The sequence below is a fragment of the Nicotiana attenuata genome, chromosome 2 (assembly GCF_001879085.1).
Source record: "Nicotiana attenuata strain UT chromosome 2, NIATTr2, whole genome shotgun sequence".
NCBI classification, from domain to species: domain Eukaryota; kingdom Viridiplantae; phylum Streptophyta; class Magnoliopsida; order Solanales; family Solanaceae; genus Nicotiana; species Nicotiana attenuata.
The window spans coordinates 92792732-92811027 of record NC_031990.1 but is presented as its reverse complement, the minus strand read 5'-3'; the positions used below and the strand labels follow the sequence as shown (position 1 = coordinate 92811027).

Genomic DNA, 18296 nt, shown 5'->3' with positions numbered 1-18296 from the left:
GCTCAGAAAAATAAATGAAATACACAGTTGAAACAACTCGTCATCGCATCCAAAGATGAAATACAAAAATACAAAGTTGAAATCCATTATTTTAGCTAAAAATATTGTATTTGACGAAAAATAATGGAGTTCTAGCAATCTTTATATAGATTCCATGGGGGAAAAAGTATATACTTGGGACCAAAAGTTGTTGCAGTTAAATAAGAAATAAAAAAAATATTTAATAGTTTGAGCTATTTTAGCTACAATATATTTATCTGGTTAAACTAATGAAGCTTTATCCGATTATTTATTCAGTTGGCCTAGAAAAAAATTAAATACTTAAACTATCTTGCATCTAAAAAGAAATAGAATGAAATATATACTTGAAACACTATTACTTTGGCAAAAAACTTTTATCGCGTTAAAAATAATTGATTTAGTCTAGTGTTTTCTTTTTTACTACATATTTGGAGTAAAAAAAAAAAAAAAGACAATAAAACGTTGCCATTGCAGCAGGAAAAAAAAAACTAAAAATTACAAATTAAGGTAAGATCTGTGTGGTATATTAAGAAAAAGTAAGAAAATACACAGTTGTATATGGGGTGATTTTTAAAAATAGCCAGATTTACAACTGGTTTCAAAAATAGCCCAATTTCAAAAGTAATCGAAATTTAGCCACTTTTTATGTAAAGACAAATCTGAGCGAAAACATTGTTCAAAAGCCGGAAAATACTCAAGTATATTATGCTGGAGTTCCAGCATAAGTATACTTGAACTCCAGCATATTATACTGGAGTTCCAGGATAGTATGCTGGAACTCCAGCATAATATGATGGAGTTCCAGCATAAATACACTAGAACTCCAGCATAATATACTGGAGTTCCAGCAAGTATAATGGTCCAGTATAATATACTGGAGCCAGAAAAGTATACCGGTCCAGCATAATATGCTGGAGTTCATACACAAGTGCACCGAACTCCAGTATATTATGCTGGACCGCTCTCTATTGCAGCAAAACGGTGGCTATTTTTCATTGACTTGGTAAACGCTGGCTATTTTTTATTGACCAGTCCGAAAACTGGCTATACCGTGAAATTTTGGCTTGTATATGTCTATGTGAAAATTAACGGTTGAAAAATACCCAGTTGAAACCTGATTTTTCTCATCACTCTCATGTGCCTAAAAGAGAGTGTATCTACTCTCTTTGTCATGTCAGCGTTTAAGGGAGCGAAAGCTATCGAACTGCTAAGTTCAAGAGCGTAATTAGGACAAAAAATATTTCATGTTGCACAATCACTTCTGGGGCTATTATTGAATATACAGTCAGACTTCTCTGTAACAAAATGTTTATTTTACAGTCATTCACTATCAAAGACAAGTTTTTCTCAGAGTCGATTGTTTATGTTATATTTTACTTCTATATAACAACATTTTGCCTATAAAAGCAACATCCATCTTTATAGCAGCACGCTCTTTAAAGAATTACCTCTCTATAACAACCATATAGAATCAGCAAGATTATCAATAATAAGTTTAAAGATTTTGACCTCAACTTACTACTGCTTGGATTGAGATAAATGATTCTAACTGTTAAGCTCTTAGATTGCCTTCAAGGGAAAGCTATCCTTTTGCTGAAAGTTTGGACACAAATATTCACCAATTCAAGCGTTATATCGCTAGTAAGAGATTGGAATCTACGGAAAAAGCTATAATTACAGAGTTCTTCCATCAATAATGAAAGAATTCAACTTCTTGTAGCTTTAAAATGTGTGTTTTAGGGATCGTTTGGTACATGTGATAAGGATAATAATCCCGATATAAAATTTAGGATTAACTTTATTCCATGTTTGATTTGGGGTATTAGCTAATCCCAGATAACTTTTACACTAAAATGATGGGATTAGTTATCCCATATAAAAGGTTGGATAACAAATCCTATGGGATATCCCACCCCATGAGATATCCCACCATTGTACCAAACGACCCATAAATCGTTATACATTTAGTTATGAATTTTTTAGTAATGTATTAACTTTCTTTAATATTTATTTAGTAAAATATGCATATCTTTCGAATATTTAAATTTAAGATTATTTTCTTATTTTTAAATGTAACATTAAAAGAAAATTAATTTTTGGATAATTTTTATTTATAACAGCCAAAAAATATTTAAATGTCAAATGCTGTTATACGTGTATAACAACCATTCACTATAAAAGCCAGAAAATATCGAAAATAAACAATACTGTTAAAGAGATGTTTGAATGATCACAAATAAAAATTAATACAAATATATATAGTCACTCTTTACTTTATTTTTTATACGGAAAAGGATCAGAAATGCCCTTAATGTATTAGAAATGGCTCAAAATTGCCTTCCTTCCACCTATTGGTTTAAATTTGCCCTTAATGTTATTTTTAGGCTCAAAAATAACCCCTCTTAACGGAAAGATGACATGGAATTGATGGGCATTTTAATTGAACATGTGGCATTTATTTAGTGGTCAATGGAAACCAACTCATTGTAGTACCGAGTTTTCACAAACTATTCTTGCTCCGACCTGTTATTACTTTCAGAAAAGATACTACCACCCTGATCAAAATTCAAAAGAACTTATCAGAAAGATTAAAATTAATTTACATTCTATTAAAGGAATGTAAGAGTAATTAGCAGAAGGTCAAAAGCAGAGTACTTGAGATTGAAGAAATCGGAGATTGTGAAGTTCTGGAATAGGGAAGTCTTCTAAAGAGGTTGTTGGCGAGACTGAACCGGTTCACTGCGGGTAGATTTGGCGAGTCTTTTAGGTGCTTGAGCATCGAACAGGACTTTGACTTGGTTGGTGATTTGGAACTGCTGATGTTCTAGATTTTTTTCTAACCCAACCTAAAAGGTCCGACCCATCTTTTAATAATCCATCCTTCTAAAATAACCCAACGTTTCTGAAAACTCCATTGGCGATTATTTTCTTCCAAATAAAGTTCTTTCCTCTTCTTCTGCCTTCTTGATTTTCCATCTGCTTTTTGAGTCCGATTTTTGTATATAGCAGTTCTTCTAATGTTTTGATACCAATTCTTTTAATTCTTTGTCTTAGTTCTTTTAATTCATTAAATATAAGTTTATATCCTGATTTCAATTCTTTAATTTTCTTTTTTAGTTCAAATATTAATGTTGCTTTTAATTGTGACAGTGGCTGTGTTGGTTAAATTGTGTTTAATGTATGGCTGGTTCTATTATATTGATGGAATATCAAGGAAGGAAGGAAGAGGAGGAAAATAAGAACCTTGAAATAAAAGATACTGGGTTAAAATAATGAAGCTTTTGCTTATGTTACCAGGCTTAAACAAAATTATTGTCCAGTTCATCTGCTCATTGTTGCAGCCAAGAAGTGGTTTTGATTATCTTAAAATGATGGATTATTAAAAGATGGGTCGGATCTTTTGGGTTGGGTTAGAAAAAATCTATGTGGACAACTAAATAAATGCCACATGTTCAATTAAAATGCCCATTAATGCCATGCCATATTTCCGTTAAGAGAGGGGTATTTTTGAGCCTGCAAATAACATTAAGGGCAAATTTGAACCAATAGGTGGAAGGAGGGCAATTTTGAGCCATTTTTAATACGTTAAAGACATTTTTGGCCTTTTTCCGTTTTTTATATTTAAAAAGTTCACTCATAGCCACAGACCTATCTCTCCGTAAATATCTACTCCCTTTTTATTTTTCCTCCACGTTCACCAAAATATACTATATAAACCCGCACAATCCCTAAAAGGAAGCAAACAATACGAGAAATAGAAATGGAAATTAAGCACCATAAGCAAAGAATCACTGAGAAACAAGAATTATATTGGTAGTTATCTACATAACGTGAAGCCAAGATGGGTAGGAGAAAGGAGAAGAAGCAAAGAGAGTGGAAATGCTTTTCATAGCATGATATGAATAGTGAGGTGATATATAAAATAAACAGATATTTAAAGCAAAAAGAAAGTTTCAAGTTCTTGGCTGAAATTATGATGTATGACTTTGTGGTGGTTGATTTGGTGTATCTGAGTGTAATGGTGGTTGCTCTTAACAAAAAATTCTTTCTATTCACCACAAATAAACTACACATCATTGGCCTGAAGTTCGTATTTCTATAGCCAAACTTCACCATTACACTAGCGGTTAGTGGTCTAAAATTTAGTCCAATATTTGTATCCGGGAGGGGACTTTTGGCGTAACTGGTAAAGTTGCTGTCATGTGATCAGGAAGTTACGAGTTCGAGCTGTGGAAACAGCCTCTTGCAGAAATACTGGATAAAGCTGCGTACAATAGACCCTTTGTGGTCCGGCCTTTTTTCGGACCTCGCGTGTAGCGGGATATCAAAGCTGAGAGGAAGCCATTGAAATGAGCTTTAACTCACACGGGAGAATTGGAACTGAGGGAACATTCTGGAAGAAACCAAAATTCCTTCATTTCTGTGAAAACTAAACTCTGTATCTGTACAAGTGCTTACTTATAAGCAAATGAAAAATGAAGAAGAAAAGAAGATATAAACTAGCTTAGCTGGCAATGAGCTGGCCCACTAACTACTCCTTCCCACCTCTATTAACTACTTTAACTACCATGTGAAATAATTAAGCATACATGTCTATTGTGTTACAGTGTGTGTGTATGTATAGTGTGTGTGTATGTATATTGCTCAATACCCCCCTCAAGTTGGAAGGGAGGAACTCACACCCAACTTGTCTAGTAAAGTAGAATGCTTGATCCATGTGAGAGTCTTGGTGAATATGTCAGCTAGTTGATCAGATGTAGGAATATAGTGTAAGGAAATCAATCCTTCCTGAAGCTTGTCTCGAACAAAATGACAATCGACCTCTATATGTTTGGTACGTTCGTGAAAAACTGGATTCTTAGCTATGTGTAAGGCTGCCTGACTGTCACAAAAGACTGGAATTGGGAGAGACAGTGTAACTGAGAACTCTTCAAACAGTCGAACTAGCCACACAAGCTCACCAACCACTGCTCTAACTGATTTGTACTTTGCTTCGGCTGAGGACAAAGCTATGGTGGACTGTTTCTTTGACTTCCAACTAACTGGGCTTCCACCAAGTAGAATTAAGTAACCACTAACAGACTTTATTAACTCTGAACAGGCAGCCCAATCTGAGTCACAAAAAGCATTGATATTGTAATCTGTGTTGTTACACAGAAATATTCCCAGATTTGGATTACCTTTCAAGTACCTCAACACATGATATGCAGCATTTAAGTGAGTATCTCTGGGACTCTGCATGTATTGGCTAAGATGTTGCACTCTGAAAGCTATATCAAGCCTGGTGTTGGTGATAAAATTCAGCTTCCCCACTAACTTTCTGTATTGAGTGGGATCCTCCAACAAAACACCTTGGTTAGCTTTTAACTTGAATGAGGGATCAAGAGGAGATGACAATGGGGATTGTTGCAAGCAGTCATACTCCCTTAACAGATCCATAGTGAACTTTCTCTGAGAGATCAACACCCCATTCTCTTTATATAACACTTCCAGCCCTAAAAAATAGTGCAAAATCCCCAAGTCCTTGATTTTGAAAGTTTGGTCCAAGAACTTCTTCAGAGAGTTGATCTCATCAAGATCATTTCCTGTGAGTATGACATCATCTACATATACTGCCACAGACACCATTGTGTTGTCCTTTTTCTTATGAAACAAGGAGTAGTCCTATAATGAGTGAGTATAACCCCTGGAAAACAGTGCTTCTGCAAGTTTTTCATACCACTGTCTACTGGCTTGCTTCAAACCATATAGAGATTTATTCAACCTGCAGACTAAGCCTGGTTTCTCTATGACTAAACCAGGTGGTACCTCCATATAAACTTCCTCATGTAGGTCTCCATGGAGGAAAGCATTATTCACATCTAGTTGGAACATTTTCCAATCCTTCTTGACTGCTGTCCCTATAAGAGCTCTTACAGTGGTCATCTTTACCACTGGTGAGAAGGTTTCTGTATAATCTATTCCAGCTTGTTGAGTGTATCCATTGACAACCAGCCTAGCTTTGAATCTCTCAATGCTTCCATCTGCCTTGTGCTTGATTTTATACACCAATTTGCATCCTATAGCCTTCTTTCCGTCAGGGAGAGGAACTAGGTCCCATGTGTGATTTGTATATAGTGCCTGAAATTCTTGAGTCATTGTTGCTTGCCAGGCAGGATTGATGACTGCTTCTTCATATGAACAAGGTTCACACTCATGTAAAATACTCCTTACCATCTGTTGACTTTCAGGAATCAATGCATGAAAGGAAAAATGCTATTTATCTGGCAAAAAGGCAGTGAAAGAAGTAGACTGTGTTTCTTGACTTTGGTTAGATGGACAGGTCTGGAGATTTGGGATTGAATATACATACTCCTTTAGATAAGCATGTGTTTTGTGTGGCCTAGCAGGTCTACATTGGTCAGGACTCTGGTGCTCAAAGGAATTGGTGAGGTCAGGAGCATGGAATTGGTCCTGATTACTTGGGGCTAATTCAGTTTCTATGTTGCCACTTTGGTGCAAGGATATAGGTGATGATTGGTCATGATTGTGTTGAGGTGACACTGCACCATGGTGTGATTCAGGTGACACTGCAATGGAGGACTCATGAGGAACATAAGACTCAGAGGGAAAGACTGGAGCATTAGGAAATCCCCCTTGCGCGGAAGGAAACTTCCCAGGAGAGGATATGCTATTAAAATTGAAAGACAGATGGAAAGGGAACACATTCTCATGAAAAACTACATCTCTTGACACATGTATCTTCCTTGTGACCAAACTTAGGACTTTGTAACCTTTTGAGCCAGATGGATATCCCACAAAAACATGAGGGGTGGCTCTTGGTTCAAATTTATCTTTATGGTTTTTAAGTGTAGTGCTGAAACATAAGCAACCAAAACTTCTGAGATGAGTGTAGTTGGGCTTTTTCTTGTATAGTAGTTCATAAGGACATTTGTTGCTTATGGAGGATGAAGGTAGTCTATTTATTAAGTATGTAGAGGTGAGTATACACTCTCCCCAATATTTGAGGGGTAATTTGGACTGGAAAAGTAATGCGCTGGCTGTTTCAAGTAAGTATTTATGCTTTCTTTCTACACCCCATTTTGCTGGGGTGTGAAGGGGCAAGTCTTTTGGTGGATAATTCTTTTTAATTGGAAAAATGAAGCAGCCTCGGAGCTGATGAATTCCAGTCCATTATCAGTCCTTATGGATTTGATTGAGGTTCCAAACTGGTTTTCTACCATAGTGAAAAAAGCTTTGATCACACATAGAGCATTACTTTTGCTGCCCAAAGAATGTGTCCAGGTAGATCTGCTATAATCATCTACAAGGGTTATGAAGTATCTGTGACCATCATGAGTAGTTACATGGTAGGGGCCCCATAAATCAATGTGTAACAATTCAAAGAGTTTGGTTGAGGTTGAACTTTTCAGAGGAAAGGGCAATCTTGTTTGTCTAGCCATAGGGCATGTGGGACACATAAAGGGTTGTTTTGGAGCAAATTTAACTGGTATGGTTGAGATACGTCTCATCTTTACAAAAGGTACATGTCCCAAATGATTGTGCCACAAGGAATCAACAGTATCAACACCATTAACAAACACATTCAGAACAGAATCACCACTTCCTTTATTCAATTCTGGACTATGTACAGCGGTTTGTGAATGAGAAGGTACTCTATTTACATGTGTGTGATGTGAAGTGGAAGAACAAGACACAGAATTACAAGTAGTACTAGACATAGACTTTGAGAATTGAAAGTACAAACCATCAATTGCTTTACCAATCTCCAGAGGCCTCTTCACTGAAGGGGCCTGCAGAATGAAGCAAGCAAACTTGGTAAATGCAACAATACAGTCAAGCTGAATTGTTAAGGAATGAACAGAGATTAGGTTATATTTGAAACTTGGTACAAAAAGGACCTTTCTTAAAGTGAATTTGGGACTAACAACAACATCTCCAATGAGTGTCACCTTCACCTTATAACCATTTGGCAAAGTCACTAGGAAGGGGTAAACTAAGGTTTTGGTGTTGGTTAACAAGGATCTCTTGAAGGTCATGTGGTTTGTGGCACCGGAGTCTAGGATCCATGAGTCAGTATTTGGTTCGAAACAATCATATGAGTGATCACTATGTTCAAAAGAATTGCAACAAGTCACAGTACCTACAAAGCTAACAGCACCACCAGCTAGGTTGGCATTGCCAGTATTTTCCCCTGCATTTCTTGGTTGAAAATTCTCCAGTAGGTTCAGCAATTGGCCATACTGCTCCTTGGTTAAACTATGCAAGTTTCAACCTCGCTCCTGCAACATCCCTTCTTCTCTTTCTCCAGTGTTCACCCTATCACCTGTATCTGCATCGTTCACTTTTCCTCTGTTGAACTTATTGAAGGCCTGTGAATTGTTATTGGGCCTATTCATCCCTTGTGGGTATCCATGAAGTTTATAACATTTGTCTTTGGTATTTCCCGGCCTCTTGCAATACTCACAAAAGGGCCTAGGCCTGTTAGGATTGTAGTTTCCTCTGAAACCACCAGTTCCAGCAGAGTTTTGACCGTAATTTGTCCTAAAAGTGTTCACACCTGTAGTGTTAGCATTGAGAGCAGTAGAGTCGATCATGACTTGATTCCGAGACTTGACTTCTCTCTGCTTCTCTTCCTGAATAAGAATGGAGAAGGCCTGTGCTATACTAGGCAAGGGGTTCATCATCAGTATACTACCCCTGACAACTGTATATACTTCATTTAGTCCCATGAGAAATTGGATCAGCCTCCTGTCTTGTTCAGCCTTCTGCATATTGGCCTTAGCTCCACACACACATTGACAACTGCACCGAGCATGACTATTCAGCATGTTTAACTCTTCCCACAGCTTTTTCATTTTCGTGTAATATCCAGTAATATCAAAAGTTCCTTGGTTTAAATCACTAATCTCCTTTTATAATTGATATAGCTTTGCTCCATTTGTTTGATCGTACCTGTCCTCTAGTTCTTTACAGAGCTCTTTTGCATCGTTAACATACTGTAGGCTATCCGCTAAATCCTTAGAGAGTGAGTTCAATATCCACGAGGTTACCATGTCGTCGCACCGTTCCCACTGATCAAAGAGTGCATCATTTGCATCTGGCTTTTTTACATTTTCCATTAATGAACCCTACATTATTCTTCACAGATAGAGCTCTTAACACACCTCTTCTCCATGATCTGTATCCAGAACCATCAAAAGGAGTTGGCACCAAAGTGCTCCCTGCGTTCTCCGATGGATGCATGTAAAGTGGACTGGTTGAGCTCAACGGAGCATTGATTGAATTGTTGGTTGAATCCGCTACTTCTTCTTCTCCGGCCATGATTCAAGTAGTCGATTGAGAGCTTGGTGGTTAGAGGACTCAATTTCAGAGAAATTACCAAAAATGAATAGCGATCTGAAGAACCCTAAATTGAACGAAGAAATGACCAAATCGAAGAAGATCAAATCGAAGAAGGAATGAGGAATTAGATCAAGACCTCGAGACTGTGCTCTGATACCATATCAAAGCTGAGAGGAAGCCATTGAAATGAGCTTTAACTCACACGGGAGAATTGGAACTGAGGGAACATTCTGGAAGAAACCAAAATTCCTTCATTTCTGTGAAAACTAAACTCTGTATCTATACAAGTGCTTACTTATAAGCAAATGAAAAATGAAGAAGAAAAGAAGATGTAAACTAGCTTAGCTGGCAATGAGCTGGCCCACTAACTACTCCTAACCACCTCTATTAACTACTTTAACTACCATGTGAAATAATTAAGCATACATGTCTATTGTGTTACAGTGTGTGTGTATGTACAGTGTGTGTGTGTATGTATATTGCTCAATACGGGAGCTTAATGCACTAGGCTGCCCTTTTATTTATTTATTCGTATCCTGAAGAAGAAGTGATGTTTAGCTTAAAGTATATATATTTCTATGTATATCGCCTCATATTTTACTTTTGTTTCGTGAATTTGGGATGTTAAATGCTATGATTTATATTAATTTGAAGTGTTTTTATGTGTAGGAATGATTCGGGAGCAACTAGGGGAAGAAACGCGCGAGATTTAAGCCAAAACGAGCGAAATCGGGCAATGTGCGAATTTGGCGCCCAGCCCTACCTGTGGCGCCAAAAACAGTAGCTGACTTTAATGGGGCGCCGTGGAGGGCGCCTGGCGCCGGGCTGGGCGCCGGTGACGTAATTTTGTCTAATTTCGTCCGGGACAAGGTTATTTCGGCCCTAGACCTACCCAATATGTATAAAAGCAAGACTAAACCTATTTTTTGAAGGAAGGGACGCCACTTTTGAGGATATCTAACATACTTTGGAGGAGAATTCACGTGGGGGAACACACACCACACTTGGAGGAGGCTTCGAACTAGTTTTTCTTCTCTTCTCTTCCTTTAGTTTCATAGTTTATTAGTTCTAGAGTTTTGGGTGCTACATGAACGTTGTAGTTTGAAGCTTGAATTGTTCTTATTATTTTATCATATTGGTTTATTGTTCAATCTTGCGCTTAATTATTTGATTGCTTGATCACCAATTGAATACTAACTACGAATCTAGGATTGAACTCGGGAGAGGAAATTCTAGATTGCATATAAGATTGAGTAGAGCAAGATCTTAACTCTTAGGGGGAGTGGATTTGCGGTTAGGATAGGAATATACCTAATCGCCTTGCTTGGTTATTACACGGGAATTATAAATGCGTTCTTGTTAATCCTAGTTCCATAGGAATATAGGCGTTAGGTTAGCTTGAATAGGCGAGTTGTACTTCGGGAGAAGGCTACGAGCAATATTAACCCCGTCAACCAATAAACTAAATAAATTAATTAGACAATTTAGGTAGAAAACTCAACGGGATTGTTAGTTAACCCATAGCTCTAGAATATTCACTCATATTGAATTCGTTTCTATAATTCACCGACTTGTTTTCTTTAATCTCTTAGTTTACTACTCTAGATTATCTTTAGTTAAATATTCATGTTAGGATTCGCTTGAATAGATTAATTGTTTGGTTTAATTTAGTTGATAGTTAATCACAAGTCCCTGTGGGTACGATATCTGGACTTACAATCCTATATTACTTGTCGACCACGTATACTTGCGTGTGCGTTTGGGAGCAACAAGAAGCGAGTCTCTACTGCTCATATCCGAAAGTGGTTATATTTGTACTGATTTTTAAATTGAAAAAAGGGTAAAAAATATCCCTCCTCTATTGGATATTGTTTATAATTTTCCTTCGTCATACTATTTGATTAATTTAGCCCCTGCCGTCTAATTATTGGTCATATATATCCCTCGGTTAACGGAGAATACACATGGCAGGCTTATAAGCCATTTTAACGCCCAACCCATATTTTAACTTTAACCCAACCCTTTACCCGTACCCAAGCCCTTATACCCGTATCAGAGGCAAAAAGAATTGAATCATCAGGCAAGATTTAAATCTTGATTTTGCGTCAATCATGCCGGAACCCCACTTGAAGAGAGCGTACTACAGCCTCAATTCCGCAGCCGTCCAAAACATACCATGGTAGTCTAATTTAAGCTGCGTTTCTTAAATTGTTGGATACACAGACTTATCCGTAAAAAGGAAGCATAAGAAAGGGCAAAAGGAAACAGAAAGTGAATAAAAATATAAAAACAAAAAAACCAAAGTGAACACATTTGATTGTGATAAAAGTGACCATTAACTAAAACTACTTGACCACTTATTCGTTCTGATAACAAATCCACTGTAGCTTGCATTTTAAGATCCCTTTATAGTCTAACAGTACAACATCTTCTGCTACTACTTTTAAGAGAACCCAATGCCATCTTGACTGGAGATTTTCCTTCTACTATGGTAGTCTTCTTGATCTGGGGTCTCTGATTAAGGCCACGAAAATTAGCTTCTTGGTGGTGTATGTACTTTAGAGCTGGGGTTTCTGATTCCGGGACAAGGGGTTGGATACGTAAAGGGTCGGGTTAAAATAAAAATATGGGTTGAGCATTAAAATGACTTATAAGCTTGCCACATGTCTCCTCCGTTAACTGAGGAGTATTTATGACCAATAGTAAGACGGTAGAGGCTAAATTGACCAAGTAATATATGGAGGGTGACTATAAACAATATTCAATAGTAAAGGGGTATCTTTGATCTTTTTCCGTTTTTAAATTATAGGTTTAACTAACCCCATTGAAAGTGACTACTAATAGGAATCGGGCTCTAAAACCTTAAGGCAATGAGGGAATAGACAAAAACCTTTATTAATTTAGTTGGAAGTCTTTAATACACTACCTGCATGTGTAACTCAATCTTGAGGTTCATACGTAAACTCCTTCAATTGACTTTGTGCGTCAAGTCACTTAAAAGTGGATTTCAATAAACCTTTGGTGGTATTCAAAATTTATTTAAAAACATATTCTTTGACAATAATATGGACAATATTGTATTTTGAAAGACAATCCAAAAAGAAAAATTGGACAATATATGTAATTGGAGGATCGGAGGCCGTCAAGTTAATGTTGAAGAGTTCGGGTTTGTTGTTCGGCTGCGATACATTTAAGGTCATGAGAGACTCATTTTCCTTGGGATATCTTCTTTTGCTCCTACAATGTAAGAACCATGTTAGTAAGCTTAAGATGGGTTTTACGATCCTACAAAGTTTGATCACCTAATCATACAAATGTTCTAACTTTTTATCCTATAAAATTCTATCAGTTGATACTATAAACATTATAACTCTTTTGAAGTTTGTGTGCACTCAATTAAATTTTAGAAGGATCTCATTATATGACTAGAGATCTAACTTTATACTCAGCCTAACATCACGATTCAAAAATCTCATCAAGTCGTGAAGGCACCTAGCCCAATCCGCTAGGTAAGCCAAGCAATATAAGTTAATACCAAACTGAGAAAATCAACAGTATGTATGTATGTAAAAACGACACCCAAATTCGACACAACTACCCCAAGGTCTGGTAGTACAAGTCACGAGCCACTATGATTTAGATTTACAAAATCGATATGAAGAATAAGTACAATATCTGTTTGAAATTTACATAAACAGAATTTAAGTCCTATGCTACCATGAACACGAGGTAGCTTGAATCTGAAACGCTGGAACGTCTTTGTAACGATCCAACATGTCGTTTTGAGCATTTGTATTTTGTTCGGTGGTTCGAGATCATGAGTAGCTTCGTATGATGTATTATGACTTGTGTTTATCGTTGGTTTTGGTTTTCGGGTGATTCGGAATTGATTTGGGAGAATGATTCTCATTTTAGAAGCTTTAAGTTAGAGTAGTTGACCAAGTTTGACTTTTGTGTATTTGACCCTCTTCATTTGGGCAGTTCCATGAGACCACCACTAGTCTCGCTTGATCCTGTGCACCTGCACTAGGGTCCGGCCCTCATACCCTGCGTCACCTCTCCAGTCTGGTACATAGAGTAGATTCACACATTAGGCAACTTATAGCCGGCCTTCCTACTGGCCAATCTGGGGCTCACATATTTACTGACACTGTTGCCCCACTCTCCCTGGATAACGTGGTCAAAGAGAAGAAAGCAATAACTGGCAAGATGGAGGCCATGAATAATAGGCTGGAAAATATGAGCCGCTGGCAAGGGAAGATTGAAAAGCGGCAGAGAAAGTTCAAGGAGCACGAAAAACAGAGCACTCCTGAACAACATGATGGATAAGCCTGGTTCAAATGACTCTGATGATGATGAGGAGGAGGAGCTCAAATTTCTTTCCACCTCCGGCTTCGACTGAGTCTGATTTTAGGGAGCCCCTGTAACTATTGTGCTTTTATTTTGATATTGTGCAGTGATGATACTACAATTATTTTAGTTGGGGGGGTGGGGGGTGGGTGGCACAGTTTATCTATAGATTTATGATTGACTTATGCCCTTGTCGGGCTTATGAGTTTGTATGGATATTGTGTGTCCTTGTCAGGCTTGTTTTGTGATTAATATAGTTGTGGATTAGTTGCTTTTTTTTTTATTTTCTTTAGTAGGTTTTATTTATTTTATTTTTTATTGCTTTAGTAGTTTTTAGTTTATGATATTTTTTTATACCTTTGGTATTAGTCGCTTTTGTTATTTTATTTTATTTTATTTTCTTTAGTAGTTTGTAGTTTATATTATTTTTATCTCTTTAGTAGTAGTATACTTTTCAATAAATCTCCTTGGGTTTTCTTTATGCTACGGTTCTTTTCCGAGGAATATTTTTGTGTTAAATCGGGTGACTTTTTCCTATGATGAATTGGATGACGCTTTTCTTAAGGGAATTAGTCTTGTAGTTCAGATGTAGTTTTAGTTAATTTAGGATCATAAGTGGTTTGAGTTGTGAATTTTCGCCCCATGGCTAGTTTGTGGCTTGCTTGATACCATCATGATTTAAACCGCGACATAGGAATTCTTGATTTTTGAAGAAGAAAAGAGATTGAAGTAATAATTCTTGTTATGACTTTTAGATTCAATATTGTCTCTTAAGTTCACCAAGTAGTCTCTTCAGGTTTGTTGTGAGGTCTTTTGCATGATTTGTAGTCTAGAACTTGCCCAGAATGTGCTTCAAGTCGAAATCCTAGACTAACTTGGTTTGAAAAATTATGTTAGGCCTCCCTTGGACCGTTCTTTTGCCTTAAATTTTTTTACCCTTCCATATTTTCCCTAGTCGACCTCTTTTGAGCCTTTAACCTTTTCTTTGGCAATCATGTTACATACTTTAACCTTTTGTTCTTTATTGATCTATCTTTTTGCATCACACCTCCCTAAGTGCTTTGAAAGTGAGAACATGGGCTAAAAGCCTAAGTTTGGGAGTGACGGTTGAAAAAGTTGTGATCGAAGTTGCTTATAAGGTGAAAGGTTAAAAAGACAATATATATATATATATATATATATATATATATATATATATATAAACCTTCCTTGGCTTTTGAAAAAGAAAAAATATATAAGAAAGATGAAAAAAGAAAGAAAAATAAGGAATTGTGAATAAATAGAAGATTAGGTGATGAAATGAAAAAATGAAGAAAGGGTGAAAAAGTTTTTGAAGGAAGTGTACTTTGATTGTTGAAAAATTGTAGTGCTTAGGGAGGTTTTGATTCACTCTAACAAAAAGTGTGTCCTACCTTAACCAAAAGCTTAAACTACAACACTTTTAAGTCCTAATTGATTTTGAACCAAGTGTGTATGTATTAGTGGAGAAATACATGAAGGCAAACCTATGGTATTACTTGTGTGCATTTGATCATCTTTGTGAGAGAGGGTTATTTCTTTCCATTTTATGTCCCATGTATGTTTTGAATTGCAATTTATGAGTATGAGATTCTCTCTTGCTTGTGAGGGCACATTGAGATTTGATGGATTGGTGATATTGATAATTTCCAAATTGAATAAATTGAGCATATGTAGTAGACTAGTGCTTTTGAGTCACTTCTTGAAGCTTGGTTGTTGTCAATTAATTATTTTGAAAGTCCATCGTATTCTTGAGATTGATTTTTAAATGAGAAATTTATTTGGTTGAAGTTCACTTGCTTGAGCCTAACTATTAGTAGCAACCAAACCATAAATGTTGTCCGTAATTGAAAAATGTGATTTGGGAATGATAACCATACTACTTGAGCTTTAAATGATGGATTCTCATTGAATATTAGATTTTGATTTCTCTTGAGGACAAACAAAAGCTTTAAGTTGGGAGTATTAATGAGTGATGATTTTACTATTTATTTTAGTCTATTTACTTTAGTTTTTATATCCTTTAATTATAATATGATGTCATTTTTTTATGTGTATTGCTAGATTTTCAGGTGAAAGTAGTCATGAAGAGAGTTGAGATCAAATGGAGGGGAATTGAGCAAAAAAAGAGTTAAGGTCGTGCAAATGCAGCCAGTAATTTTGCATCTGCAAAATTTCATCCGCTTCTGCGATCACGCATCTACGAGAGGGTAGCCGCATATATGGAATTGCTGAAGTTTCAATAGTATCACACCAGTGATTGGAAATCCGCTTCTGTGGTTGGAGTCCGCATATGCAGAAATGTTGAGTTTTCACTGTGATAGCATATGCGCTTTAATTTTCGCACCTGCAACTAAATGTCCGCTTGTGCATAGTAGCCAAGATTCCTCAAGGCTCGCATCTGCGAGTAGAGTTCCGCATCTGCAGAGCTGCACCTGCGATGATTCTTCCGCAGGTGAGGTCAACGCACTACAACAAATATGATATTTAGCAACGAAATTGTTAGCTACGACATGGAATTTGTCACTAATTGTTTACATTTCGTGACAAAAATTACAATTCGTCTTGAAATACATAAATATACTTTTAGTGACGAAACATAAAATTTCGTAGCAAAGTTTCGTCCACTAAAGTTTCCCACCAAAAAATAAGTTGGCGCCATTTATTGAGTAATATTAGTTGCAAAATTTGAGGTTATCAGTGACAAATTATTTTGTCACTAATGATGTACCCGATTAGCGACGAACCATTGTTTGTCTTAAAATTAGTTAAGTTTTGGATACAAAAAAGTTTCGTCACAAAAAATATGTGGTTACAATAGCGACGAGTTAGAATTCGTAGCTAAACATAGTAAATTTTAGCCATAAAATTGTATATTTAATTGTAACCTTACTTTTTGTCACTGATAGTGAAATAATTAGTGATAATGAATTATTTTATTATCTCTATTTAACCTAAAATTTAGTCACAATGAATTTTGTCACATAATATATAATTTTAAATGGGTACAACTTAATTTTGTAGCTGAATCGTGTGATTATCGACTACAAAAAGAATTTGTAGTTAAAAGCTAAAAAATCATACTTCATTTTTAATATTGAATATGAGAATTTGTTCGTACAATTTATATATATTTACTTTAAGATTAATTGAACTTGTGAGTGAAACAACCATCTTTGAAAAACTATCAAGTGATGAACCCCATTTAAACTCATATAATAATTTTTATGAATGTGTTTCTTTCTACTTTGAGCACATAAAGTCAGTTTCTTATTGGAAAAAGTATTAGTTTATCTAATTCCATGTTGAAACGAAACGTTTCATTTGGTTTTTATACATTAAATTTATGCTACAAAATTTGAGTCTACCTTTCTCTTTATAGTAAAATTAAACATGTTCAACCTTTAAATTTTACTATTAAATCCATTACGATTTTGAAATTATAGGTCCAGAGTTAATTTTCTTTTTAAAATAGTTATATTTTACGATTTGCATACATTTATACCACGTGTTGAAAAAGTTGGGATCAGTCAAAACTCATTGACTATATGTTACATCCTTCAATATTACTAATTTTAATATACATATACATTTAATTATATAAAATTTTACGGTGAAAATGAATTCTGACTTGAAAAATTTGAAAGAATAAACCGAAGGAGAAAATAAAAAGAAACAGTACTTTCAAAATGCAAGAAGGGACATCAGATAAGACACTTACGAGATCAAGCTCAAGCTCAATCTCAATCTCAAGCTTAAGAACGAAAAATAAATCAAGATTCAAGGTGGACGAGTCCAAATTATATCTGTTGAATGTAAGATTATTTGTTCGTGGCAACTATACATATTCAAGATCAAGCTAAAAGGCCCTTGAATTTATTTTATTCTTTTGAAAGAAAAATCAGTAGAATCATAGAGATCGTAATATTTTAAATAAAAGACTATACTTGTTACAATTTTTTCTAGCCTTGATTATTTTCTTGACGCAAATTTAATGTATTTTCTTGAAAATTGAAATAATTCGTATACAAAAATACAAATATGAAAATATAATCTTAATATTTAACGGGGAGTCATTAAAGGAGAGATGTTTTCTATATGGAAATTTTACACGAAAATATTGGAGGGAATAAAAGATAACAAAAAAAATAATTTTTAATTATTTGACCTTGCCTCCAATATTTTTGTATAAAATTTCCTCTTTCACCCATTACCTCCACGAACAACCCCACTAAGATAAACTTAAAGTATCCAACTCAAATACAACTATATAGACTCCAAGAGAAAGGAGAAGTTCCTGCACATATTTTCTGTTTTTCTTCTTTTTCTATCATTTTCTTTCTATCTATTACCCCCAGTAGGTAATAATAATTTTTGTCGGCCTCTATAACCAGTTAAGCAACTCATCTCCCCCTTATGGTATTTACCTCCTTAATATACCTAATAAAAGCTCCTAACAGCATTTACCAATACACTGTTAGTCTCTATGCAAGAGTTTGATCAGAACAAGGAGTAATTCCACAAGCTTTTGTGGTGAAATATGTCTTTTGCTATGAATTGAG

General features: G+C 35.7%; 1 protein-coding gene across 1 annotated transcript; it reads right to left on the bottom strand.

The window, feature by feature from the left end:
* Nucleotides 4678-5649, bottom strand: LOC109222255 (uncharacterized mitochondrial protein AtMg00810-like). Its single transcript, XM_019386627.1, has one exon. The coding sequence runs from the start codon at nt 5647-5649 to the stop codon at nt 4678-4680; it is 972 nt and encodes a 323-aa protein (XP_019242172.1).